The sequence below is a fragment of the Battus philenor genome, unplaced genomic scaffold (genome assembly GCF_028537555.1).
Source record: "Battus philenor isolate CCGP_79_NKW_IND1 unplaced genomic scaffold, ilBatPhil1.0.hap1 SCAF_9, whole genome shotgun sequence".
NCBI classification, from domain to species: Eukaryota; Metazoa; Arthropoda; class Insecta; order Lepidoptera; family Papilionidae; genus Battus; species Battus philenor.
The window spans coordinates 8,503,567-8,531,337 of NW_027181759.1; the positions used below are offsets into that span (position 1 = coordinate 8,503,567).

Here is a 27,771-nt window from a genome sequence, read left to right on the forward strand (position 1 = left end):
AGCCATAGCAAAAATATGTGGTGATGTTACCAGCAACTACCTTAAAAATATTGTTTAGATTTTGTTTTAAGTTCGATCACATTAAGTTATTTTCTATTACAGTGATATATTAATTTATTCTGAAATCTCTGGAGGAGGCCTATGTCCCGTTATGGTCCCCTTACAGCTGAAATGTTGATGACACATCGGAATCGATGACTATTATTTTTTAAGTTTCAGTTTTTATTTGTATATATTTACTACACCTGAAATGTATGTTTTACGTATCACTTGCTTCAAACAATAATTAATTAGTGCTATTTCTTAGAAATTCTTAAAATTATTTATATTAAGTATTTCATTTCTATTTGCAAATTCTAGGTGCTGTTAGTTTGAATTACGTTTAGAGCTATGTGAAGATTTTGAATCCGCGGGCTTAAATCAAAAATAATTTTTCACTTTTATTATAAAGCGCTCATTAGCACTCATAATTCAAATAAGTAGGCCAATAAATATAATGATATTATAATATTATATAATATAGTATATACCTTCTGTAATATCATTCATAATTATTTCTGAAAAAATTAAAAATAATCAAATTTTATCAACTACGTCTAAACTGAGAATAATTATAAAAAAGATAAACGTCAAACGCCGGATCGTTCAGGTTTCAAATTTAGCATAACAGAAATCGTTATTTTGAAATTTCACTTACTGCTGTGACTTTAGGACGAAGATATTTTACAATGAGTTTGATAGAAGAAAACTGGAACTACGAAGTGGACATACTTCATATTGAGAACAGTTATTTTGTCAATTTCAAATCCGTAATAACCAATTATTTTGAGAGTGCATTGAAGACGCTAGAAAACAGTGTTTGGGCTGATAATTATAGAAACCTCAATGGCCAGAAACCAAGTAACGATGATGATTTAACAAATTTAATGGAAAAAAACAAAACTCTACGACAAGAAATCGACCTGAAAGTTAAAAATGTTCAAAAGCAGCAAAACCGTTATTCAACTATCAAACAAGGTTTGTTAATATTCTAGGTTTAATTTGATTTCATAAAATGAGTACCAGACAATTAAACGTGGAACCTGAAATGATTTGTTCCGATTTATGTGTTCTGTTCTATTCAAGTGGTTTTACATAGTTACTGGCTAATAAGTATTTATTGATGATATGACATCTTGTATTTTAGATCAAAAATTACTGTCTCAGGAAATAAAAGAAAAACATGAAGCTTTTTTGATGGCCAAAAAATATTATAAAAAGTTCTTAAGAATTTATTTCACAATAGAAAGCAAAAATGAAGATAATCAAACAATATTTGTGCAATTTTTCACTGAAGCTAAAAAGGATTCTGAATGTTATAGCATTCGTTTGTTAAGACATTCTAAAACTGCAAAATATCAATGTAAGTATGTTTTGTTGTATACTTAATACACTTTTTAAAACACATTTTTAATGTTTTATAATCCTTCTCCTTCTTGTGTCGTTTTCCCAATGCTGGGAGTCAAAACATTAACCATGCAGTAATTCCATTTGTTTTCAACATTTGTTAGAAATAGCTTGGATTTTGGTAACACCAATGCATGTAACCCCCCCTCTGTCCTTTACTGTTGACTTTCCTTGTGACAGTAAGTTTTTAGAAATTGTCACCAAGCTTTTGGGCAACATGTTTAAAGTAGGCAAATATTTGCAAGCATCTTCACTTCTTCAAGTAGGCTGTCCATGGAATACATAGAATAATATAATATAATTATAATACCATTTCTTTGGCCCTCACATGAAAAATTAGAACTCTTCTCTCAACATTTAGGGACATCAAAGAAGCCAATGAATGTAAATTTTCTGTTTAAAAATTTTATAACAATTAATTTGATTTTTTTTGCAAAATTTAATTGTTTTATAAATAATTTATTTAATATTCATATCATATCACTATTGTTTCATTGAAGCCATAAACAATTTATTTAAATATTTCCAGTTAGTTCCATTAGTTGACAAATATTTAATTTCTAGTATGTAAACTAAAATTATCTTATATGATAATGAATATAAAGTCCATCATTTCACTGTTTTGTCTGTTTTAAGCATACATTTTAGAAGAGCCTGTGAAATAAAGTTATAACTATATTTAATTTTTTATTGTTTCCAGTACTAAGTACAAACCCAAATATAAATTTCGTTAAGGAGATTCAAAAGAAGTTGAATAAAAATAATGATCTACCAGGAGCTTTATGTTGCATCAAACAAATTTTCGAAGCAATGAAAACATCTATACATATGAAATATTAAATCAAAATTTTTTTTATTAGAAACACAAGCTTTAATAACCTATCTGAGGTGGTCTTACCTAGCCTTTTTTATAACATTTAATGTTAAGAAATGGAAGCATTAGTGATAAGGGATACAAAACTTTTATCAAGATAAAAGTTTCACAGAATTCCACCACATTATACTGATAATCTGTGTATCATGAAAATCATTCATGAATATATTGGTGCACTTAATAGTAAAGTTATCCTTTGAAGAGAAATGAAACTAAAATCTTCAACAATGCTTGACACTTCTCAAATGTAGGATAGTAAAATAAAACATCACTAAAATGTTAGATAATGGAATCCTTTTATTTTTAACCAATTAACAATAAATGTTATTTAACAAATATATAATTGTTCTGAATTTATACTGAGGTAATATACTGGCTTGTTCGGGCCAAATCAATTTAAATTTAACTTTATGTAATAAAATTTGTCCTAACATCTCTTGCAACAAATATCCCAGGAATGTAATAATAATCTGGCACGACAAATAAATATCATTTGTACATTTCAATGACAATTGTAGGTAACTGGTAAAAATTTATAACAAAATAGGTAATAACATTTTTTTTTCATAAATAAATATAATATACTTTCACTGATGAACCATAGATTACTTATGATAATCAAACAAAACTAAGTTATACATCTTATTTGAATAACAAAATTAGTTACAATTCTTATTTTATAAAAGAATCAGGGCAAACTTTGTAACCCAACTGAACCCTTTGTAAAAAAAAATAATAGTAAATATTTCTTCTGTTCAAAAGGATCTTTTATATTAACCTCTAGTGCTCTACCCATTTTTGTTCTTCTACCTACGAGCAATTCTGGCACATGTAAACAGTGGCGTACCTAGAACTTTTGCCGCCCGGGGCGATCTCCAGTTTGCCGCCCTTTCTATTATATGTCAATCAAATAGTGGTTTTTGATTTAAAAAAATATTGATATATCACTTCAAAGTAATCATACAAACTTTTCAAAAGAAATGACATTTATAAACTGACATCAAAAAATTTTAGTTAGGAAAAATTGCCGAACAAAGTCGTAAAGATCCTTTTATGAATTCAACAAATTTTAATGAATACAATAAAATAAAATTATTATCTTGTTCTTGAATTAGAATCCAAAATTTACACTAAAATGCATTTATATACACCGAGGAATTATATTCGAAATCTTAAAGTTAATCATAATTTATATAAATCAAATATTAAACTTATAATAATTATTTATTATTCAAGAAAGAAAATAAATTTGAAATGAAAAAGTTGCTTTTTACAACTATAAGTAAATATAAAAAATGCCGCCCCAAGGTAAGTGCCGCCCGGTGCGGACCGCACCCACCGCCCCCCCCTAGGTACGCCACTGCATGTAAAAAACATGTATTCTCAAGCTGCCTTTGAGGATTATTTTTCATGTATGGCTCCATCAAAACTCAATAAAAGAATATATATGGTCGCCATGCTTAAAACATTGGGCTCTGCTCTAAATTGTAGTGCATTAACAAATGAATGATGAGTTTGTCAGCAGAGCACTAGAGGTTAATGTTGTTATTATAAATGCCTTAAATAAATTATTAAAGTAAACTGAGATTTACATTTATTATAATTATGTATTAAAATAAAGTTTGTGTAGGTAATAAAATATTGCTAAGAGTTACAAAGTATAAACATTTTAAACTAATCTATTTGTATGTTAAAGTACTAAGATTGAATAGTATTAGTAACAGAAGAGTCAAGGTATTTTCAGAAGAGCTGAATGCAGCTATTTCTAGGAATACTTTTGCAAAACTGCTGTCAAAGAATTGTAAAACCTAACTTGCTCTTACTGCTGCATAACACAGTGTAATATATTCCCAAAACTCAATATTAATATGAAAATAGTTATTTCGCAGTAATGATACTTTCAAAGTGACATGGACAATTAATTCACTGAACTGAAATCAAATTTTTTATTTAGGAAAGAGAGCATGTGTCCATGCATGGGCCTGTAAATTCTACTGAATTTTATATACATTAACGAAAGTTGCCACAAAGATCTACAAAAATGTAAATGTTTAAAATGGAAATTTGATAATCATTTTTGTAAGATGACATTAAAATCAGTTAATTACCTTAACTACCTGATGAAAATCACCTAAATAATGAGATTTTTATCCCGTGAATTTTTTCTTAATGACGTTGTATTTATGTACAATATAAAAACCAAAATAATATAAATTTTTTAAAATTAAGTTGGATTATGTTTTTTTCTTTTTATATTTTTTGTTTTAACTGCTTCGGAATTTCCGGAGTATTGTAATTGTAAAGGCGTAATGTAATTTTTAAAAATACCTTAAAGGTAATTAAATTTTGGTAATAACAATAAATGCATCTTATTAATAAATGTAATTATGAATTAATTGCGAAATAATAAAATAATTAATTTAATACAAGAATATTTTGACAAATCATAACATTAATAAATTATTTTTAAAAAGTTAAATAAATTTATTTAGTAAATTTTTAATTTCCCGTTGAGTTCTCCGCTCATATTATTTGCAGGTAAATTATCTTTGTTACCTTTGGAAGACATCGTTGGAAGTTCAAGGGTGGATGAATTTTTTGTTAAATTTGCAGATTTGCTCGGCAGGAGTAATGCACCCAGGGCAATAAAGTGGAGAGAATAATAAAATTTCCTAAAAAAATTAAGAATTTTATAAAATTTGAAACGAAAAACTTAAAAAATTGTAAAAAATGTAATGTTTACCCATAAAACGCAAGGCTAGGCGCAAGGTGTAACAGGACGAAGGGCACGGTGGCGTAGGTCATCGCAATGCGGGTAGTTATAAAAGTCAGAAAATCATAAAAAAGCTTCTTCGGTCTGCTGTCTAAGAACATTGGACGAACGACAGCGCGAACCTATCAACAAAATAGCAACAAAGTAAGAGTTAAGACAACATCTTTTAAAGAAGTTATATTCTTTAAACGATTACATAAAAATATTAAAAAAAAAACATGGGTACATTAAAAATATTAAAAATATGGGTACATAAAAATATTAAAAATCATGGGTATATACAAATATTAAAAAACATAGGTATATAAAAATATTAAAAAAAGAAAATATTTTATTAGAGTTAAAATGCATTTAAATGAATTTGCCGCACAACTTTCTTTTTCTTATAATTTCTCTTTTGCTTGCTTTAAATAGCTTGGTAGCGGGTAAAATTAAAGTTTGTGAAGTAACTTCTAGGAACTTTTAGGAAGGTTATTTTATGAAAATCAACGATTTCTTTGTAAGAAGTAAAAAGACAGTTTATACATTTCCATGTTAAATAGTACGTGCAATTTTTTACAACAGACTTGTATTGTGGCTGTTCAATTAATTAATCCTTTCGTATTTAGATTCTTAAAAAAAAAAAACATTTGTTTCGTTCTGTTTATAGATCGATTTTTAATTTTTCAAAATTGTATCATTTGTATGTGCACAGGTAATCTTAACACCGTGCATTGTTTTAACCGACTTCTTATTCATTCACACCAGCTGATAAACGCCAACTGCAAGACATAGCTCTACCACCTTACAGATCGCCCCGGCGACCAGCCTTGCGCTGCCCGCATCCTGCGATCTTGTCGATGATGTGTCTGCGGTCCACCTAGAGGGAGGCTTGTACACTCTGCATCTACCCGCACGTGGTTGCAACTCAAGTATCTTTCAACCCCAACGAGTGTCGATTGCACGAGCGATGAGCCTCACTCAGTACCACTTCACACGCTGTTAATGTGCGCACTTGTAATAAATAAAATAAGAAAATAACAAGTATAGAGGGTCACCTTTTTTGCAGCGACTGTGAACAGGCCACCCGCAAAGAATGTCAGGTAGTATCCAGGGTGGAAGCCGTGCCAGAGGGCGGAGAGAGCGTACACTCGCAGCGTGCCTGCTCCGCCGCGTGCGTACGCCACGCTGCGCAGCCACGCGTTCGTGTTCCGGTTCCAGCTCGACACCGCCGCACGGAAGTTCGCGGCCAGCTTTATTGTATAAGCATTATGTGTAAAGCACACCAAACTCGCCAATTGTGGATACAGTTAGTGAAGGAAATTTTAGTCTCTATCGCATTCCGAAAATCTAGACACTTCCTCGATGCGATAACAATAACTCGGAACAAGATGGGATAAGCTGACGCTAAAACCTTTCGTGGACTTTTGAATTGGAAGGGTAAATTGATTTCAACTTTGACAGTCGACCAAGCAGAGGTTGCTATTTGGGGGCTCTAAACTCAAATCATTCCAATGAGCGTTCGTAAAAAATTGAAGGACGTCAATCTGTCTTAATATTCTACTACAAACTACAATAAAATTTTATAAACTTTCCTTTATTGTTAACGACGTTAAACGTTTAACGTCAATGAAAACAAACAAAAAACAGTTAAGATGCAAAAAAAATAAGGATATCGCGTGTACCATAAAACATTCAAACGGAAATATAGTCACGTTATTACTTACTTTTGTAAGTTGTCATTGTTTATTATTAGAACATTAAATTAATAAAGTGTTCTCTGTTATTTTTTTAAATTTTCTAAGAATGCGAGGGGCTTACTTAAAGTAGTTTTTAACCATATAAAACATGGACGTAGGTTTATGCTCTACGAGATGGAATCAAGAATGAGGAGATCTGTAGACGAAAATTAACTAGTATAATTCAGCGGGTTGGTGGTAGTGAGCCACATAGCGCGCGTAACAGATGTCGCTGTGGCTTTAAGATATGGCTCTAAAGTGGATTCTACGGACCTCCACTAACAAGGTGAACAGATGACCTTCTTGAGGTTGTCGGAAGACAGACCCCTCCCCCTAACCGGTATTAGAGGAAATCAAAGGGGGAGGAGGGGGGTTGCTGATAAACAGGAGGCGTCCTACGGCTAAAATGAAACTTTTGAATCGATTCTGAACAATGTATTTCACGTAGATCTACAAAAAACAACACCGTGATCATAAATCGCATGAATAGGGCCGTACTGACGCTACAACCGGCCCCGTTGGAAGAAGAACTGTGTCCAACAGTAGAAGTCATACGGTTGAAATGATGATGATTAGCTTTAAATCTAGATCTAAATCACTTTATAAATCCGTTTCTGAGTATATTATTAACATCAAGGAAGAAGGAGGTCTACCCTCTAACGGTAACACTATTAAAAGAAAGGCATATATAACATAAAAATATCTATTCCAAAACATTGAGAATTTAAATTGATTAAAAGTTAACCGGTGCATGGAACACTTACCTCAAAACCAAAAACATCGATGTTAGACATTTTATCCCATTTGGGCACACCATTAGCGTCGTATCCGTTGAAGCCCATACCAGAATTATTACAAATGGCCTCGGACAGCAACCAAGCGTGGTAGTACTTGCATCGTACCACTAAAGTGGACAAGTACGCGTACCAAAGTAAATATAATATGGACCATGAACGCGACACTTCCGACGCAGGGTCGGTTAGTTCTGTAAAATATAATATTTTCGTCTATTAATCAATTGACATCGCTATTTTTAAAAATTATTTCAATCATAAACATTTAAGCTATTTATATATATAAGAGATTCGTAACTTTGTACTGACTCTTAGCGAAATCTAAGGAATCATAAGACACGAAATTTGGTAGGAATATTAATTTCGCGGGAGATTTCGAGAGGAAGTGAGCTAAATAAGGATTTTACTAAATTACACCCATAAGGGTAGTTGAGGAGACATTCTTTAAAAAATATATATTTTCAAACCATGGTCGTGATAAATAATCAGTCTGCATTTAATATTTCTCTATGTAGTTTTACAAAGGATAGCAAAAAGACAAACAAACATAAAAGCAAATATAAAACTACAACTGATAATATAACAAATTATATATTGATGTGCACAAACCTTCTAGAACAGTAAGTGGATATTTTTGTGCCAGTGTCAAGTACAAAACAGCTGCGGTCACGGAACCTACCACTTTGTAAAACACAGCCCGACGTGGAGAGGGCTCGGATTCCATTACTTTATCCTTCGCAACCTAATTAATTAAAAAATTACAACAACATCGCTTAAAAATTTAAATATTAACAAGATATACGCAACTGTTAATATAATAAACAGAGATTGATTATTCAGATGCCGATATAACTAAAGTTATAAAGAGCAGAAAAGTTGGCTTGATATGGAAAGCACTTTCAAATGGAAATTCTTGGATGCGTATGGACGACTAGGACGAGAGACTACACATGCTTGTTACACATGAGTAGAGAAATCGAAAATAAGTAATTTATCCATTAGTAACTCATAAGAGCTGATCGATTAATTCACGCGCGCAAAACAGATGGTTGTTGGGACCTTAAGGTTCTGGAGAGGATAGTCCTCGTTAAGGTCTTTGGAAGCCAATGGATGCAAGCCATTACTAAAAGGTCTTAAATGACTTCAGAGGAGCATGCTTATGTCCAGCTATGGACATTCTACGGGTGAAATTATGATAACTATCATGTGTTTTTTTTTATATTTTAAGACGAAGAGTTCTATCATCATATACAATGCTGTGTGATAGTCTTTAGAAAGCCAGAAGCCCATGTCTAGCAGTGAGCTAGGCGGCTGAAATTATGATAAAATTAAGCAAAAATGCACCCCGTTATCCGAAGTCTCATAGTAGAATATAAATAAAATTTAATAACAAAAAATGGTATAATAAGATAACATTTACATAATTCGCACAAATTGGTATATGCAAATTAATTTCTCGTCAATTTTTAAAGCCCGTCTTTTGTTATATATTTAAATAATTCCCAAGAGTGTTAATTTGGCCATGTCATTTCATATTTACTGTTTCTCATGGTGGTGTATGTATACAAATATAAACAATTTTTTTAGAATATTTTAATGTTGCAACACAGATTACGTATTTAAAGCTTGAAATATATATATAAATATATATATATGTATATATATAAATATAAATATATATATATATATATATACGTATATATATATATATATATATTTATATATATATATACATACACACCCATAAATATTATATCAGAAATAAGGAAATCCGTAAACGAACGAGAGTAACCAACATAGCTAAGCTGATTGAAGATTTGAAATGGGGGTAGGCGCAGAACAAACCCCGAACCGACAAGAGCAGCGAGGCACGTTCCGCCCACAAGGTGTACAGACGAATCTTTTAAAGCCATCGGAAGACGCTTAATCCGAGCCGCTTCCAAGCGGTCTTATTCAAAATCTACGGAGGACACCTATGTTCAGGAGTGGACGCCGTAAGGCGGAATCGATGATGATGCTAAGGACATCGACATTTCATATTATTTATATTTGCGAATGATTTTTATATGGCCGTCCATTATTTATGTTCTGTTATTATTTCATATAGATGAATGGGTGAGCCTTTGTCCAGCATTGGACGATAACGATAAGAATTTTTTTCTTTTTAAGACAAGGTTAATTTGATTTGACATCTAATTTTGATGAAGCGTCTCCTTTTTTTGGGTGTTTTTATTGTTAGAAGTGTATTAAATTATTATAAAAATGTTACCCCATTAACACGAGTTCCTTCAATAAATTTAATGTAGTCGGAGTAAAAGACAACCGGCCCGCACATGAGAGTTTGGAATGCTAACGTGTAGGCAAAATATTCGAGAGGGGACGGTATCTTGTCAACCTTAGCGGCCGGACCGTCGCCTTTGGCGTTATTAGAATTGATTTCATTTTTAACTAAATTATCTTGCAAGAGATACGCTAAAGATGTTACTCTTTGTGTGATCACCATTAGTGGACCTGGAACAAATTAAATCTATTACTGAATGTAATAATATTATAAAGGTGATTTATTTTTTTTAGACCTCAGGGCGTGTTAAAAACCCTTGTAATTTTAAGTTGAAGAATGCCATTATAGGGTAGCTTAATGATTTAAATTTCTACTAAATTAGAATCTCTCATCTTATGTGGATAACAATAACTTAATAAATGAAAATCGATAGCGCCGTTCTTTTAGTCCGTTGTCAAAGCTCGCAGCGGCTCTCATGCTCTTCTGTACTAGGCCCCGACCTCACCGCGTTTCCCTAAGGCGCGGTACAGCAGTGTCGGTAGTACTATAATTTCCAAGGATGGCCTATTAATGATTGATGTGCTGCGAGAGTTTCTTCCGCTTCTCTCCGCCAAATGTATCTACGACCTAGATGGCCTCTCAATTAGGTAAAATATACAGGATGGTTTAATGGGAATTGAAGATTTTTTGATTTCTATCACTTCTTTAAAAATTTTACACCAATTAGCACGTTGGGGATAGGACCACAACCACACAATGTTCGGTGGCAAAATTCGAAATTATAGTAAATGTAATTTATAATTAAAATTTTATTTCCATAAAAATTAAAAAGAAGAATTGTTCTGATTTTATTTCTTAAAATTATTTACGTTTAAATTCTGACCATCACGTCTGGTACGCTCTTAGAATGTGGCCAGATTTCGTGCTATTTGATGCAGAAGTCATCGTGGGATAGCACTAATCTTGCGAACGATATTTTCTTTAAGCACTGGATGGTCAATGGGTTTATTTTTTAGACTTTATTTTACAGATACCCCCATAAAAAAGTCAACGACTGTCTGTAACCTGAGTGGTAAGAAAAAGTCACCAAAAAGTCATTAATTTTTCAGGGAAGAAAAAGAAGCGCCACACTATCTTGTTGAAATCACGTATGCGAATCAAAAGCGGGGTGTTCTATTAATAATGGCATGAAATAATCATTCAAAATTTGTAGATAAACCAGTCACAAATACTGTTGGCCCTCGGTTGATTTTCGGGAAAATATGGCCTGATGATTTCATAGCCGGATAAAGTGCATCAGACCGTCATATTAGATTTATGAAGTGGAGGCTGATGCTTCAATCGTGAGTTCTGTTCTTTGTGTAACCAATAGTGGTAATTTTGTTAATTGCGGTCTATTTAAAAGAAAAAGGCTTCGTCATTCCAAGAGATATTACTATAACATAGTCGCATAGAATTTTTTACGCAATTCGTAATCGTTTGATTCAAATGCCTACAAAATCTTAATTTTAAGATCCTTGTTAATTATTTTGTGTACAATAGTCTTGGGGGAGTTCTATGATAGCCGCTGTTTTGCGCACTGACCTTCGAATTATCGTTCAAGCTGTTCGCGTTGAGTTTTAAGTTTTCATTAGCCCTTGACGCTTGTCTAGACGGCGGTCGCAGGTTGTTTGTTTAACCTGTTGCTCCGAACCTCTGCACCCATGAACGAATCAGATCTTCACTTGGAGCATCACGTAAGGGTGGAATATTATACCCAAAATAAAACGGTCGCGTAACCGCATATAAATCATTGTCCTTTGAATACGCTTCGATTGCGAACGCACGTTGTTTTTTCGTTTGTATCAAAAGTTTGAAATTAGAATTCTGCCACCGAACATGTGTAGATACTAATGAAAATATTATTTTAAAATAAATTGCCATTGTTATATTTTAGTTTTTATGCATAACAATGTAATTATGCCAATTTGTTATGATAAATACACGTGTGTAGGCCGCTCGTGCGTATTGTTTCTATTACATTATATACTTGCGATTATAGAAATATACATTTCAAAGTGTTCAGCAACATAAACTGTACACTCATTCTTAAACCGGATAAAAGTAGAGAAATAATTATAATAACTACCATAGTAAAAGAACGATTGTTATACAGGTTGATTGAAAAAAAAAAAAAACCTTGTATGAAGTGATCAGTCTGAATTACGTCACATTAATTTAGTTTTTTTAATAGATTACGATCCAGTCCAACATCATCTAGCAATAATTAAATTTTAATAGATATTAATGACAATTAAAAAAACCTTTCTTTATATATCATCGTTACTTATTATTTCTAACATTCGATTTTTGGATAGGGAGTAACATACATGAATTGACATCAAATGTACTATACATTCACCATTTTAAGGCTTTTACATATATTAACAACCATTCTGTTTATTTATTGTTTACATCATATACTATGTAATATATCTTCATAATTCGAATACATTACGTCCGTCCTTGCAGATAACATAACCTGAATATGTTAATTATTTTAACGTATCGCTAACTGCTTACCGATACACTCCTAAACGACTTTTGGTATTCGTGTTGAGATAACATTTTACGTATTAGTCATTCGATACACAAATACTGGAAATGCAATTCATATCAAATTTTAATTTACTTTACTAATTATACTTTTATTTTACTATACTAAACTTTTTATTCATACTAGTCAAATATTTTCAATGCACGTTGTAATGTTATTTATGTTAATATGAATATCATTAATATACGGGACATTCTGTACATAAGAAAGGCATACATATACCATGAATAGCTCCGATGTATAATAATGTATACTAGGCAAATCATAACAAAAGATCAATAATATCTAAAATATTAATATAATAATAGCATACTAAAAAATTTACTTTCAAAATTCGGATTACGACCTTTTAAAATTAACTATTGTTTACTATATGTCTCCGTCTAAGCAGATTTTTTATTAACTACAAATCTGTAGTTATATGGTGTATATCTATTCAAATAACCTAACGATAATGTACTAAGAAAAAGCGTTTACAATTAGTATTTCTAAATATCTTTTTAAAATTAATTACTGTTCATATCTGTCCATGTACCTGATCATGTCTCCCGGGAGATATTGGTCTGTAGCATTCCAATAGGAAAAAATAAATTAATGTAATGTATTTCAGAGTGTTCACTTTATACAGTGTGAAACAAAATAGGTGTGAAGCATTAACACCAATAACCAATGACATAGTGTGTATATATATGTATATATATTGTAAATTACATCACCTGTTATATCGAGAGTGAAGTCTGCCGTATGGTAGAGCTGCCGATGTAAATGTACACATGATAAATATAACATTGACGCCGCCAGTATGACACTGAAAACAATTTTGGTTTTACATTATTCTCAGTTTGTCTTTTTCCTAACTTTAATTTCCGACATATACTTTGCACTATAAATTGAGCAGACATTAAAAAAATCATTGAAACAGAAAAGTGGTAGTCAACTTTTAATTGGTGAACTTCTGGCAGTCTGTTCTATCTCTTGTGCGTCTGGTCAATCGTGTCCTCCGTCGTCTCACCGCTCATATACCTCCGACAGCGACAAGAACTTCTGCGCAAAGTATAATTCTGATTCCGCATAAAATTGAGTGCAGTGGAAATAATGGACAAGAAAGACGAATTTTGTGATCTTCTTAACCCCTTTGAGGTCAGAAACAAAAAGTATTTTACTTCTCAAGAATTATCTCAAGTTTCATTATTGATGAAATACTTCATTTCATTGCTGTCCAAGTGTTATTTGCAGATTCCGCGGGTTCCAACCTAAAATCTTTTTTAAGGTAGCAAAGTTCAAAGACTCCCTGCGAAACCTTAACTCGTGACGCTACATACTTTTTTATTATCGTTTTTAAGCAAAGCATTTGATTTCTGTCTTGCATAATGTTAAGCGATGACAAGGTCTACGATTGTACATGCTTGCCTATAAGAAATCTATTTACTCTTCTCTAGAAAACCCTTAAGTAATAGTTCGCTGAAACCACAGACGTCGGTAGGTTAGGTAGGCACTGTAACAGTAGTAGACTCAAGGGCACACAAGAAGGCACCTCGGATTGGGCTGTCACACGACTATAAGCACTCCGACTTAAGGGTACCTGACAGGGCCAAAGCTAGACTTGGACAGTTTTATATTATATATAATCTGTTTAAGAATATGTAACTGATTTACGTCTACATGAAATAATTTAATACGTAGCCATTTGAACATTTTAACCGTTAATTTTCGTGTAAATGTACAGACAATAAGAATGGCCGATATTTGAACTCAAAATGTGAGGATTGTTACCATAAAATAACTAGCGCTTTCTTTCTGAATATAATACAAACAGTGTCGTTAAGGCTATAAAATATGAAAAGAAAAACTAAATTGACCAATCGCATAAGATTATTACGATAAACTATCAAAAGAAATAAAATGATTACATACTTTCCCATGATCCGATGCGGTAATGTTTTTAAAAGTATATAACTTAACATTGGAAGAACTGACAAATGCACAGCTTGTCTGAAAATAAAAACATACGTTATATTTTACACGAAATTCTTTGTAAATTAAACTGACATGTAAAAAAAAGAATTAGTTCTCAATAAAAAAAATCGCGCAGACGAAACATTACATTGCTTTTACGTCGAGATACTGGTTACTTTTATAGAATTAATATGATCTTAAATAAATTTTAAATCGTATGATACGTTTTAAAAATAATCTCTTTTTGTAAATTCTTAATTATAGGCGTAATTATATATTATAATTTTTATCACATGTATTGAAAATTTAAAAGAAAAATTATACATTGACTGCGAGAATCGATTTATTGTCATTACATGCCACCAGACAGACATTATTGAAGGACATAAAAAATATTTTTTTTTCTGCAAACCGGTTTTGTGCACATGTATCATATTCTATTTTATGTTTTTAAACCCTTAAACCAATATTTTTCAACCAATTTATGTTTCATGTCCCATTTAAGCCTTTGTAAAATTCTTACGGCCCTCTATCTAACATATACATTTTATATTAAAGCGAAAGGGTTAAACTCCTATCGAGTCCACTTACGAATTGCCCCCTTAACAATAAAATTACGCCCTGTGGGGCGTGGGCCCCACCTTGGGAGACACTGCCCTGAACAATATCCAAAAATTTGGCGAGAAATCGTTTATACAGGTGATTGGTTATAGGTATAAAAGCTCTAAAGAGGGTGGTACACCCTATTAAAAAATCAATAGCATCAGAAACATTTAATAACGTAATGATAACGTAGTAAGAAATTGTTGAAATTGTTTTTACTGATTACTACATGATAAAATTAACTGTTTTTGCCTGCAGACTTTTTTGAATTGCCAGATTATTGGCTTTTCGCATTTCAATAGAAAAAACAAAATAATATAACATATTTTAGAGTAAACACATTATATTGCGTGAGTGGAAAAACGTGTAAATCTTTTGAAGCTTTTTTCTGATTACTAAACTATATATTGCACGACATGTACATCATTAAAACTATTACACCCATAGCCAATTACTCTTTAAAAAGAAAAAAAATTGCGATCTAGAAAATAGTTATAGCACCTTAAAAATAATATTACAATATTTATATGAATACTGATTGAAATATTAATATCAGTGCCATTATGTTAAAATTAATAAGGGGATGTTTTATCATTTTTTACTCCAAGTAATGTGTCGAGGAATGCGTATATCTTGTACATAAGTGATACAAACTTGTATTCCGCAATCCCAACTTAAACTTTTCCGTTACGATAACTTAAATTAATTTGATGCTTTTATCAATAAATATGTATTTTTATGTAATTATAATTAGTATATGATATTATGTAAAAAAATTTCGTTTAAATATTTGTATGTATGTATTTGTCTTTTTGGTACATTATAAATTTATCATAATATAAATTGTCTCTTATAATATACACTTTGATTTCTCGCTGCTTGTCCACCTTGAGTTTCCATACTATATATCAGGGGTGGCCAAAGTGCGGCTCGCGAGCCACACGCAGGTTCTTTGAACAATTATATTTGGCTACGATTGATTGTCGAAATTTATCAATATTTATATTTATATCACCTCTGTCAGATCCTGGGAAGATTGAAGCAAATTACTAGTGTGAATAATAATTATTAATAATCCACCATAAAATTAGCGAAATTCAAATACCGATCATAATTATTAATTAACCGGCATTTTAAGTATTATTAGGAGTTTTGTCACATACGTGTGCCATTACATCTAACTTCAATACCCATATTTTGTACTATTGTTTAAATAATTTCAATGAATGTGATTTTTGAAAAAAAAAAAACATTTTTTTCCGTGTTTTCAATGCGGCAAAAAATTAAAAATTTCGGAAAATGGCCCGTACTATCAGACAGCTTGACAATCCTTGCTATTTATCAAGGATGGCCAAGCTCCTAAATAGTTCGGGTAATTTTTTCAAATTTGTAATATTTCGCTAGCCGCAATTGAATACGTATTTAAAAGATATGGAAAAAACGTATTAAAAGCTACGAAATCACATTGATAGTATGTAAATAAAAGTATATTGTTATAAAACATTAAAAAAACACAATTTTACTTTTCTCTTGTTACCTCTATAAAATTTGGTGAATAATTGGTGACAGCACCTCACAATAATTTTTTCTGGTGCTGGTTAGTAAATACTGATCAGTGTTTGTACTTCAGGTTAACGTTTTTTTTTAAATATTGCAACACAAAAATGAAAAGGGAACTCGGATACATTTATCGACAGCCACAAATATCTTTTAAAAGAGCCGCAGGTTGACAACCTCTGCTATGTGTACATGTATAGGTGATCACAATGCCTATTGTATGTTATTATAACACTGTTTTTTTGTGACAATACGTTTACAATTGATAGCACTAAATGAAAATAAATTAAGATATAAGATGTTATCTTTTATTAGCTCCATTATCTAAGTGTTTTGGTGCAGCAAAAACATTGTTATTATAACGCCTTTTTAACCTCACTATCGTAAGTGAGAAGGTCAGGTACTATAATTAGTGAGCGCCAAATATTACAAGGAAAAGTAAAGATTGATTTACATGTGGTAAAGATTGATTTACACTAATTCTAAAAGGTCTTTTTTGCTAGGATTTCCTATATACTTGCTATTTTTATCCGAAAAATACATTAAACGCAAATTAAACACGTACAAATAGGACAAATAAGAACACGTGAAATTATACGTAAAAAAATAAATCAGTTTAAATACTACAAATCGTTATGTAAAAGGAAAAAGAAAACCATGTATGTGAACTCATCCTTAGGTCTTAACATAACGCTTTTCAAACCAAAACACAGAAATTTCTTAAAGGAATGTTAAGATTTGGTTACAAAGAGCCAATGTTCCTAGTTTAAATAACATTCATATAAGTTTATGTTGAGTCGTTAGTTTTAGGAATAGTGATATTCTACAATTAAATATAGCATATTTCAATTTAAAAACCCCTTTAATCTAATGATACCCATCGTAATTCTCGAAGATAATCGATTTCTTGTATAAACATAAGGTTATGGAATAATAAAAATAATTACTTTTCGTGCTAAATAAACCTTTTACATAATTGTGACTACGAGTATAATAATTAATTAATTTACTGTCATTGTAAAACCTCTTTGAAAATGAACGATTGCCTGTCATAGATATCTTTTGCGGCTCTCATATAGTCTTTAGAAACCATCTTAATAATTCACTGTACCCATAACAGATTTATAATTGACTATTTTTAAGTACTGTTCTTTAAGAAGATTGCGCACTTGAGGAATAATATTCACGTTAAGAACTTTTTTAATAAAGTCGTAAGCCAGATGTTTCTTAGACACGATCACTTTTTTCTTCGTATTTAATTTTTTTTTTTTACAATAATATAAATTGCAATTTTAAATGTTAAGTCCACTATAAAGGGATACATAACCGAAGCATTATTTATACAGCAACTTTGGATAACTAGCTGGTAACCTAAATAAATAAAATGTACAATAAAATTTTTCGTTTTCTGTCAAGCAGAAGAAAATGTATGATTCGGTATTGATAATATGACGAATTAAGAAGAAAAACTAAACTTAAAAGAATTGAGCGTTTACCGAGTTAACACGTTTTATTTGCTCTGCTGTGATAATGCTAAGTCTATAACAGACATATATTCTATTAATAACTTAATTTTAAAATCAACGTAACCTCTATGACCATGAAAAGGTGCTCTTGAAGCAAATAGCGTAGTCCCGTAACAGTAAACTGGTACGGTTTATCAGTTTCGACAAACCAGAATTCCAGTCAAACCGGAATTTATACGAAAACTCTGGACAAGAATATCCAAAGCCATACCCGTTTCCAATTACCTAAACAAATTATTTACAACTAAGAGTAAGTTAAATATTGAGTTCTACAGGCCACATGCTTTCACTGCTTTAGAGATTTGGTCAAAATGTCTAGCAAGTTTAAAAATGCCATCCTAAAACATGTAATACTCTATTTATTCATTCGTAGGTACAGTAAACTTTTTATTTGAATGAAGGATAGCATATAGGACAGGGCTTATTGAAAATTTTTTAATTCATATTATTCTTAGTCCTTTCTAATATTTTTTGTCTTATTTTTCAAATCGCGAATATGTTTTAGCTGCTAGACTAAAATCTACACACTTATTACACAAGTGTTACTTCGTTGCCACGACCGATTGGAATCTCTTTGAACAACTGTCGTTTGACATTGAACTAGCTTTCAAGAACGCCGCCGCAACGTATGATACACTTCGAAGAACGCTACCCAAGAACACCGAGTTGTGTGTCGTCAAAACAAACGGCGTGCCATTCGATACGCCGCGCCATTTCCGAACTCTTTATGATATTACTCCCGTGAGTTTATAAATAGTCATGTCATTTCGTTAATACAAGCATTCCGTACAGTCATGCGGTATACTTTGCACAAAAATATTTCTTTTCAGTTAAGATAGAGAACCAACTCAGTAGACTTGGTGTAAAGGTCAAAAAGTAATAGAATGTGCCCCTATTTCCTCAAGAATTATTGTTATAATTTCGTGATGATGTACATTATGTCTCCGTCCCTCCAATTACGTGATTAAATGAATTAATTAATAATTTTTACTCCAATTAAAGACTTGCATGTACCTTATATCAATCACATTAGATAAGACACCTGATCTAGTTTAAGTATTTTCATATCCGAAACCCATCTTGGTTTTTATTTTAACTTAAATTTTCAAGTTTGATTAATGTTTCTATAAAATTTAACTCGGGAAAAAGTTATGCGTCTTTCTCACTTTTCTTCTTATCCTTAGTCATATGAGGAGACATCTTAGAAGTTGTTACACATCCCTTTTCATAAGTTCTGCTATCCTTTGCCACTCCTAGACACTTTGCATCGATACAAACGTAATTCCGTAATGGATCTAAAGTTCCAATCACTTTACCATGAACACAAAGTCTCCCCACAGCGTGATCTTTCTTTCACATAAAGTGCCAAAGTAATTTATAATTAGCGAGTGAATTACCGTGAAGCATTGATCTTCTACTTTGAAAATAGTGCTTATTAAAAAAATAAACTATTTTTAACGTGATTTTAGATTTATATGAAACAAGCTTATCTCTCTTAAAAATATAATTAATATTTGCTAAAAAAAACACTAGATTTTCGTGAGACAAATTTCCTATATAATACATTTATTTATACTTCGATGTCTATAGAGATAGAGGTAATACCGCCATCGACGAGATAGTATCTCTGATATTATCTCGAGTTGTCTTCTAGCTAACAATATAATACGTTCAAATTTGAATCACAAAACCTACATACAAAACAAAATTTCCTATTTGTAAATAAAGCTTGTATTATTTGTGTAAAAAGATAATTATAGAAATAAATAAAAGCAAAAATGAAATAAATAATTACTGTATTTAAAATGGTCAACAAAGTAACCAATATCTATATTCAAGCATGTGAAGTTTTAAAATAATTAATTATGATTGTAATGTCTGTATATAACATACATACACCATAACCATACTAAATACCAAGAACATAATACTTTAAGGTCTCCTACGCGAATTATTTTGTACGATTTAGAACTTGCATTAACATTTAATGGTAATGCTGCTAGCCGATTTAGGCTGTGTGCAGCTTCGTCGAAGTTGAGTCCGCGGAAACAGAAGGTCCGCGGACTATAACAAATGGGGTTTCCGATTCCGCGGGTATGGCGTGGCAGGGCGCTGAGTGCTGCTAGCCTAAAACCATTTGCTTCACTGACATATAACGTTTATGGATTTAAAAGACAGATCTACCATAAATCTTCACATTCAGAAATCAGTCATTTGTTTTAAGAGTGAGCTACCATCATACATACCATCGACAATTTGCTATTGCATCATTCTGAGTATCTCATTGAAAACTATAAGCTGCAATTGTGTTGAAATTAAATTTATTTAAGCAGTGTTTTATGCATTTTTTAATAAGCAGCGTATTTAAATTAATTAAGCAGCCTATTTCTTTTTGCACATTTTTATGCAGTTTTAAGTTCCTTTTAACTCATTGTTTCGGTTCTTTGCAATTTTAGAAAATTACGGAACAAATACTGACTTTTTCAGGGCAAGTGGTCTTATAATGCGAATTTTATGTATACTTTTCTGTTCCGCATATCCACTCCATAAAAGGAGACCTTATAGTACTTGTTTTCAATACAAACAGAGGATTTACTGCTAGCCAGGACAATAACTACGAATAAACTTGCATGTGAGCAATTACTGTCTCACAACAGCTGTAATTTCTATTCAGAAAGACACAATAGATTTTTATTGCTATCAATTGGTGATGGCAATCATGTCATGTCGGCCAATTTTGAATGTGGTGATATCTTTCAATTGATAAAGATGATATGATAAAGTTAGTATTTAATATTTAAAATAAAATCCACATACAAAATCTATTTTTGTTCAGAAAATATAATTCACGTAAAAACTTCAATATGCAAATGTCAATAAAGTATTCCTTAATATTTTTTTTTTGATGTTTGCTCCTGGTATTCCCCAAATTACTTTAAAGAATAATTAAATATACTTTCTAGCTATGAAAAAAGGTAGAGGAATTTATTACTTGCTTTTAGGATACATTTACTATATCGAAAAAAACTAGGTGAATATTTAGTACGCTATGAGAAATCTGGTGGCTTCCAAAAGATAAGGATCTAAATAAAATATTTATCTTGCTAAACTTGAAAAAAAAACTTTTAATAAAGGAAAGAATATTAATACACATTTATTCAAATGTTAGATGAATTTCAATTTCACTGAGAAATATATATACCTTAAAAACCATGCCATCTATGTGTTTGTGTTTGCAAAGCATAATTCAAATATCAATATAACATTTTACTTTTGACATTTTCATTTTATGCATTTTTATTTATTATAAATCTTGTCATTATAATGCAAAGTTATAATGTATAACTACTTCTTTCTTCTTTTAATTATAAAAAATATCAAAACCTGTTGTCTATTTTCCTATTTTTTATAAAGAATCAAAAACTTAAGGTAAACATTTAAATTCCATTATATTTGTCATCTATGTACACTTTGGGAGCACTGTTGTTAATTATGTTATCAAAATAAATATTAGTTATTTTAAATAATTGTGTTTTGATTGAATTAGAGAAACATTGAAATAATACTTTGAAAACAATAATTTTATGTTGGATATCTAAGGGAGGAGGCCTATGAAGGTATAATAGAATAGCATCAGACATCCTATAGCTAAAATGATGATGATGCAGAATTTATTATCATGTAATATACAAAAACACTTTATATAATCTGATGTACTGATATACTACATGTGTGTCTAATATTTGAGAGGCAAATAGATTTTAATAGTCAATATGAAAAAAATATATTTTTAATAAATACTCCCATATTATATATTAAATCATCAAATTAAGAACTATATTTACAAATAAAACTGCACTAGATAAAAACACAAATAATGTTTTGTTTAAAGTATAAGAAAAAAAACTTAAGCTAAACTTACTTTCCGAAGCAGAAATATCCCATTAGCAAACCTATAACAAGGCATACAGAATGACGAAATTCTGGTGAAGCGAGTCGCAATGGTTTCCGAAACAGTCTGGCCAGGCATAGTGCAGCTATTTGTGCAATCAAAAAATTAACCTAATGGAAGGAAAATATGAAATTATGATATAACAGTGTGCTGTTTGTGAAGCTTTAAAATAGATGAAGATGAATACTACACCACTAAAAGGCAATAATTTTTTTTAAACCTTTTTTTAATAAAATAAAACATCACAAAGCAAAAGCAGCATTCTAAATATAAATATTACAAAATCGTGAACACAGCTACACAATTACTTTTCACTAAAACTGATAATGAGTTAATTAAATAATATTTTAATACTGAAGTTATAAACTGATATGTATCTAATCAAAATTGTATTTAAATGTAGCGTTAAAAAATTACTTGAAAATATAACAAAAATGTAATAATCATATTATTTAAAAATATACTTACAAGATCTACGGGAAGACCGCTTCTGTTAGAAATGAAAACAAACGCTCTACTGCCATCATAATAATCGTAATATGTTGCCGACATTGTTAATATTTCGAAACTAAAATAAAATGAAATTTCTCTTTTACTCATTTGTCATACTTCGATACTATACAGTGATTTACTATGTGCTTATAATAAACATTTATATATCACCTTCAAATAATTCACAAAATCTCAGTACCTAATTATTTTCAAAACACATCATAAATCAATGTTATACATAACAATTAATACTGAAATGGTGATATAAATGCATCACTTCAAATCTAGAACTACAGACATCAGTTAACTATACTAACAAAACAAAATATAACACCGCTACAATCAACCGATTCTGTTATGGCCCACTAACGACAAACTGTTATAATTTGTAGTTAGTATGTAGTAAGCCCCGTTATCGTTTGACAGTTGTCAAATTCATTCTTTTGTTGTTTATTGAAATGACTAAGAGGCTTTCTGCCTGATTACTTTTGCTAAATATATTACACAACTGTTGCACAATATTAATTAATTATGACGAACGATTTACTCGCTTTATTGACTTGAACTACTGTGAACTTTACATACAGCTTTTGTGGATCGTAATTGTACTACGACTTAATATGCACATTGGCGAGCTAGGGTTTGCACGAACTATAGGAATTAGTAGTCTGAAGTAAATCTAATGTTAAGTACATTCATGAAAAGCTTAATCACTCCCTATATATCCACAAAGTATACGCTGCATGTGAAACCATGTATTTTTGCCTCCGTGTTTGGGGCCCTCTCGTACCCACTGCTTTGTGTGGAACAAGGACGTTGCGATATCGGTGTTAAATATTTTTTTCAGTGTTTTTATTTATCTTTGTCTTTTCATTCTTCTTAATTACTTTTGCACTTTCCTTACATCCTGCACTATTTCTTTTTGGATCTTTTTGATCTTCTTTCGTACATCCACATCTACATTCCTTGTTAAATTTGGTTCTTATTATATCATATTTTCTTTATTAACAATTTTTGTTTTACAAATCATTTGTAATTTACTTTATTTATTAAATTACATCGATAGGTTACTTGAATTCTAACATCAGCAACACTGCTTGGTACATAGTGTAGAAGTTACCCAACTTGAGCTTTTTGCCGTATATCTGTGCCTCGTCCCGTTTGACAGAACACCGTAACCGCCTTGTTCTTTATGGGGCTGCCGTCGTCACACCAACCTGATCAGATGGATGTGGTAGCCCCACGAAGCTTACCAGTTCTTCCAGTTCTCAGTTACCTATTACTTGCCGGGAAAGACCACGTTTTACCTAAAAAAAGTGGCTAATTCCTGGACCCGCAGATCCAAGGGAAGCAACCCAACAATTATTAGGGCCGAGTGCAATCAAGCGGTCCTCTGGGTCTTCGCAATTTTTTTCGCGAAGCCCTTCTGGACTGTTTTTAGCTTCCTCGGCTCACCTCCCAGTAGTGCGTTGTTATACTTCCGTTTATTGGTTAGGACCATCACCTTTGTTTTGTGAGGGACTAACCTAAGCTTATTTCGTATTCCCCACTTCTATAAATGGGCGAAAAGCTCGTTGGCTTTACTTGAGATATCCTGAGCCTTCTGCCCCGACAAGACCAACATGACGTCATATACAAACGCCTGGTAGTGTGTCTCGGTTTTTACCACCTCCTCCAAGAAAGGGTTGATAAGCAGGGTCCAGAACGTAGGGTCGCCTACGGATTCCTGCACACGCCCCTTTGTACCCTCGCGTACCTTACGGCCATTTTGCGTTCGATAAAATAGTTCTTAACAAGGTGCCGGAGATTAGCGAGGCAGCAAGTCTGTCAGTCTGTACCTTATAAAAAGCCCCCGGAAATTATCGAAGGCTCTTTCTATGTGCAAGGATACCAGCACCACTATCTCCTTTTCCGTCAGCAGAGTTCGCAGATACTAGATCAGGTCTTACAGGGAGTTTTCGGTACACTCTGCGGTATAAAGCCGTATTGACGGCGATTAATATGAGGTCAGTGTACCACCGAATCCTACGGACCATAATTTTTTCAAGGATCCTGCCCAGAATGGTCAAGAGTCCGAGGTGCCTGAAGGACTTCGTGCCTGTAGGTGAGCATAGTCTCCCTTATCCGGCCCTCGCAACGCTACTGCTTCCTTCCATCTCGTAGAGAAGCGGGAAAGACCGGGAATCCGGTTGGAGAACGCTACTTACACAGTGACTAAAGTTTTAAAACAAAGACGAAGACTTTTTTCATAACTTAGTTTAACGAAAATTGAAGTAGCTTGCAAATATAAAAAATATAAATATTCTAAAAATTGATTTATTTAAAAACTTAATTTATTAACAGTACCAACTAACATTACTATTTAGGTACTGGTACAAAACACGTTTTGATTAAATAGAGCTATAGCTAATTAAATGGGATTTATTGTATAACAGAAGACATATGCATATGTTTTGAAGAATTTTATAATGATATAACCGAAAATAAAACTATATTGTCTTGAAAATATTTTCACTTAACTATGTAAAATATTTATTAGAAGGACAAACACAAAGACCAAAACCAACATCCACAAAGCATTAGTAGATGTATTTTTTGTTTTAAACAAACATATTTCTACATAAGCTATTGTGTCACTAAGCAACTAATAAAATGTCTTTTAATAAAGGACACATATGCTAGGAGAGATATTTTTATTATTTTTAAACATTTGTAATGGTGGACTTGTTTGTAAGAATTACAAAGCTGACATATTAGTTACATATTCTTAGCAGATATATATTTTTTCAATTATTACATAAATTTCTGGTCAGAAATGAACTGCCTGGTAAATATGAAATGTTATGAATACAATTAGTTCAGTGCTTTATTAGAATTGGTAATTAAAAAATTATAGATCAAAATAAGATTTTATGTATATTTTATTCCACAATATCACACAACATTTTTTTTAATTTAGTAGAACATAAGTCCAGAGGTGTTTTATTTTCCTTGTTTTTAATACTAACACTTGCACCTGCTTTAACTAACATACATGCTACAGCTTCCCTGTCTTCTTCACAAGCTAGATGCCTGAGAAAAAAAATTAGTTATACAAAAGTGTTCATAATGAATATTGTTCAATTTATATACAAGTAAAATTTACCTTAAGTTAATTCAATATATATCACAAATCTTACACTAAAACACTAACACTAAATTTTTAGAACTGACCTGTTTAAATACATCTTATTATTCAGTAATTATTTTTACAAATTAGCAGCAACTTAAAGATTATATTTAAGTGTCACTATTGGGTTTTATCTTCATCATTTCAGCTGTAGGATATCCACTGCTGGACATAAGCCTCCTCTATTTTTCCTTTAAGATTGGTTTAAAGCAGATCATATGAAAATTTTTGTTATATGATTTTATAATTTTTTTATTACAGGCTGCTAGTAACAAAGTCACATTAGTCTTCATATAACTTTAGGTGATAAAGCTACATCTTGTGTTACTATCTACAACTAATCTAACAAGTTGAAACCTGGTTTTACTGTCTTCACTGATGATCTGCATAAAAAAATGTCACTCAACAGCGATAACTTAAACTAACATCTATATTAAATAGATAAATTCTTATTGTAATTCTAGACCAGTGATTTCCAAAGTGGTCTATATCAACCCTAACATTTAATTATTTCAAAGTTACATTGTGTTTTTGTCCAATGTTTCAATTTTGTCAAATATGGCATGTCTCAATTGGAACCAAAGTTCTCAAAGTGGAAAAAAAGTGTCAAAAATTTAAATTGTATTGTTCTGCAATCACTATATTTTATCACCAGATTTTGTTTTGTGAGATTTCTGACTATTCAGTAAATTCTAAAGACCAGTGAATGTTTGCTGCTTTTACACAATTGAGGAGATCAAAAGCCAAAGCAAAAAAGGATTGAAGACTATACCATAATAAGACTATTCTGATTGTTTTCAGGCATTAGACAGGTATTACTTTGAAGAAGATGAAATCGGTTTGGAAGAATAAATAAAAAATTTACATTTTAATGTCAAATTCACCTTACTTTTTCATGACAGTAAAATATATTTCATAAATTATGTAAACAATGTTAACAAATTAAAGGTTTGGTGTTGAATTATAAGTTAGGCCTTTTGTAATAAATTACAACTACTTTAAAATAACAATGAACTTACAGTGCAGTACACCCTGTAGAATCACAAATATCAGTATTTATAACTGGATTCTGTAATAACAATTCCACAATGTTACTTCTGCCTTGTGCTGCTGCTCTGTGTAATGGGGTGGCACCCAAAACATCAACTTCATTAATCCTTGCATCAGAATCAATAAGCAATTTCACAATCTGTAACAAAAGTATGAATATATTTTTTTTTGTTTCTAGTACAATTACCTTACAACCTTACTACAACAAACAAACCTCTTTATGGCCCTTAGAAGAAGCATAATGAAGAGGAGTTTGACCCCGATAAGTTTTATGATTTACATTTGCTCCTTTATCAATTAGTAACTTGACTACATTGTATCTTCCCGAGGAAGCAGCTAATGTAATAGGACTGCTGTTCGTGTCATCTACGGGGTCCACAGGAGAACCCAGATCAATTAAAAAATCTACTAAATTTTCATTGCCACCCAAAGAAGCCCAATGAATAAGGAGACGACCGTTCTGGAATAAAAACTCATTATAATTGTTTCCATGCAAACAGGAAGAAACCAAAACAATTTTTAAAAGATTAAAATATTTACATCGTCAGCTGTTTCGATTAAAGATTTGTCTGAGTCTATTTTTACTTTTACTTGATTAAAATCGCCTCTGTAAGCTGTTTCATAAACACTGCCCTTAGACATTATACACGATTTTTAAATCAAAAATAATTTAACGTAATAAAATATTTGTGTATTTCAAAAAGACTTTGTTTCTGGTTACAAGAACTTTTACACTTTTTACAATAGTGTACTCATAAGAACACGGTTTTTTGTAATACTTTGTATATTTATCAACTTTTCATATGAAAGTTCAAATTATCATGTCATGATAGTTAAATCAGTACACCAATAACACTCCAATATTGCCAGATGGCAATGTTTTTTGTTAAACTTTTTTTTGATTTAAGAAAATTCTCTGCAAATTCGCCTATAACAGTGATTAAATTTTAATTTGTAATTTTCACATTAAAAAAAAAACTATAA

The 27,771-nt window shown here is 31.4% G+C and overlaps 3 protein-coding genes across 3 annotated transcripts; 1 reads left to right on the forward strand and 2 right to left on the reverse strand.

Moving 5' to 3' along the window:
• The first annotated feature begins 674 nt into the window (after positions 1-674).
• Positions 675-3,150, forward strand: LOC137932065 (uncharacterized). The gene is made up of 3 exons (XM_068775626.1): positions 675-1,017; positions 1,187-1,402; positions 2,147-3,150. Exons 1-3 carry the CDS (start codon positions 729-731, stop codon positions 2,284-2,286), a joined length of 645 nt encoding a protein of 214 aa, XP_068631727.1. The 5' UTR covers positions 675-728; the 3' UTR covers positions 2,287-3,150.
• On the reverse strand, positions 2,609-22,937 carry oys (oysgedart). The gene is made up of 11 exons (XM_068775624.1): positions 22,740-22,937; positions 22,545-22,644; positions 22,047-22,186; positions 14,397-14,474; positions 13,199-13,290; positions 9,875-10,116; positions 8,215-8,347; positions 7,576-7,796; positions 6,131-6,325; positions 5,064-5,215; positions 2,609-4,992 (listed from the first exon to the last, which is right to left on the reverse strand). The coding sequence occupies exons 2-11, from the start codon at positions 22,626-22,628 to the stop codon at positions 4,809-4,811; spliced, it is 1,521 nt and encodes a 506-aa protein (XP_068631725.1). The 5' UTR covers positions 22,629-22,644; positions 22,740-22,937; the 3' UTR covers positions 2,609-4,808.
• Positions 22,938-25,366: 2,429 nt separating this feature from the next.
• LOC137932398 (26S proteasome non-ATPase regulatory subunit 10-like) lies at positions 25,367-27,616 on the reverse strand. The gene is made up of 4 exons (XM_068776002.1): positions 27,328-27,616; positions 27,002-27,247; positions 26,757-26,926; positions 25,367-25,640 (listed from the first exon to the last, which is right to left on the reverse strand). Exons 1-4 carry the CDS (start codon positions 27,427-27,429, stop codon positions 25,490-25,492), a joined length of 669 nt encoding a protein of 222 aa, XP_068632103.1. The 5' UTR covers positions 27,430-27,616; the 3' UTR covers positions 25,367-25,489.
• Between the last annotated feature and the right edge of the window lie 155 nt (positions 27,617-27,771).

Coding starts and splice junctions, on each gene's coding strand:
- LOC137932065 (XM_068775626.1), top strand. CDS start 729: ATGAGTTTGATAGAAGAAAACTGGAACTACGAAGTGGACATACTTCAT. Junction 1,018..1,186: donor TTATTCAACTATCAAACAAG/GTTTGTTAATAT, acceptor CTTGTATTTTAG/ATCAAAAATTACTGTCTCAG. Junction 1,403..2,146: donor TAAAACTGCAAAATATCAAT/GTAAGTATGTTT, acceptor TATTGTTTCCAG/TACTAAGTACAAACCCAAAT.
- LOC137932398 (XM_068776002.1), bottom strand. CDS start 27,429: ATGTCTAAGGGCAGTGTTTATGAAACAGCTTACAGAGGCGATTTTAAT. Junction 26,927..27,001: donor CTTCTAAGGGCCATAAAGAG/GTTTGTTTGTTG, acceptor CTTTTGTTACAG/ATTGTGAAATTGCTTATTGA. Junction 25,641..26,756: donor TCTACAGGGTGTACTGCACT/GTAAGTTCATTG, acceptor TTTTTTTCTCAG/GCATCTAGCTTGTGAAGAAG.
- oys (XM_068775624.1), bottom strand. CDS start 22,628: ATGTCGGCAACATATTACGATTATTATGATGGCAGTAGAGCGTTTGTT. Junction 7,797..8,214: donor TCCACTTACTGTTCTAGAAG/GTTTGTGCACAT, acceptor TATATTTTACAG/AACTAACCGACCCTGCGTCG. Junction 5,216..6,130: donor TCACAGTCGCTGCAAAAAAG/GTGACCCTCTAT, acceptor TTTTGTTGATAG/GTTCGCGCTGTCGTTCGTCC.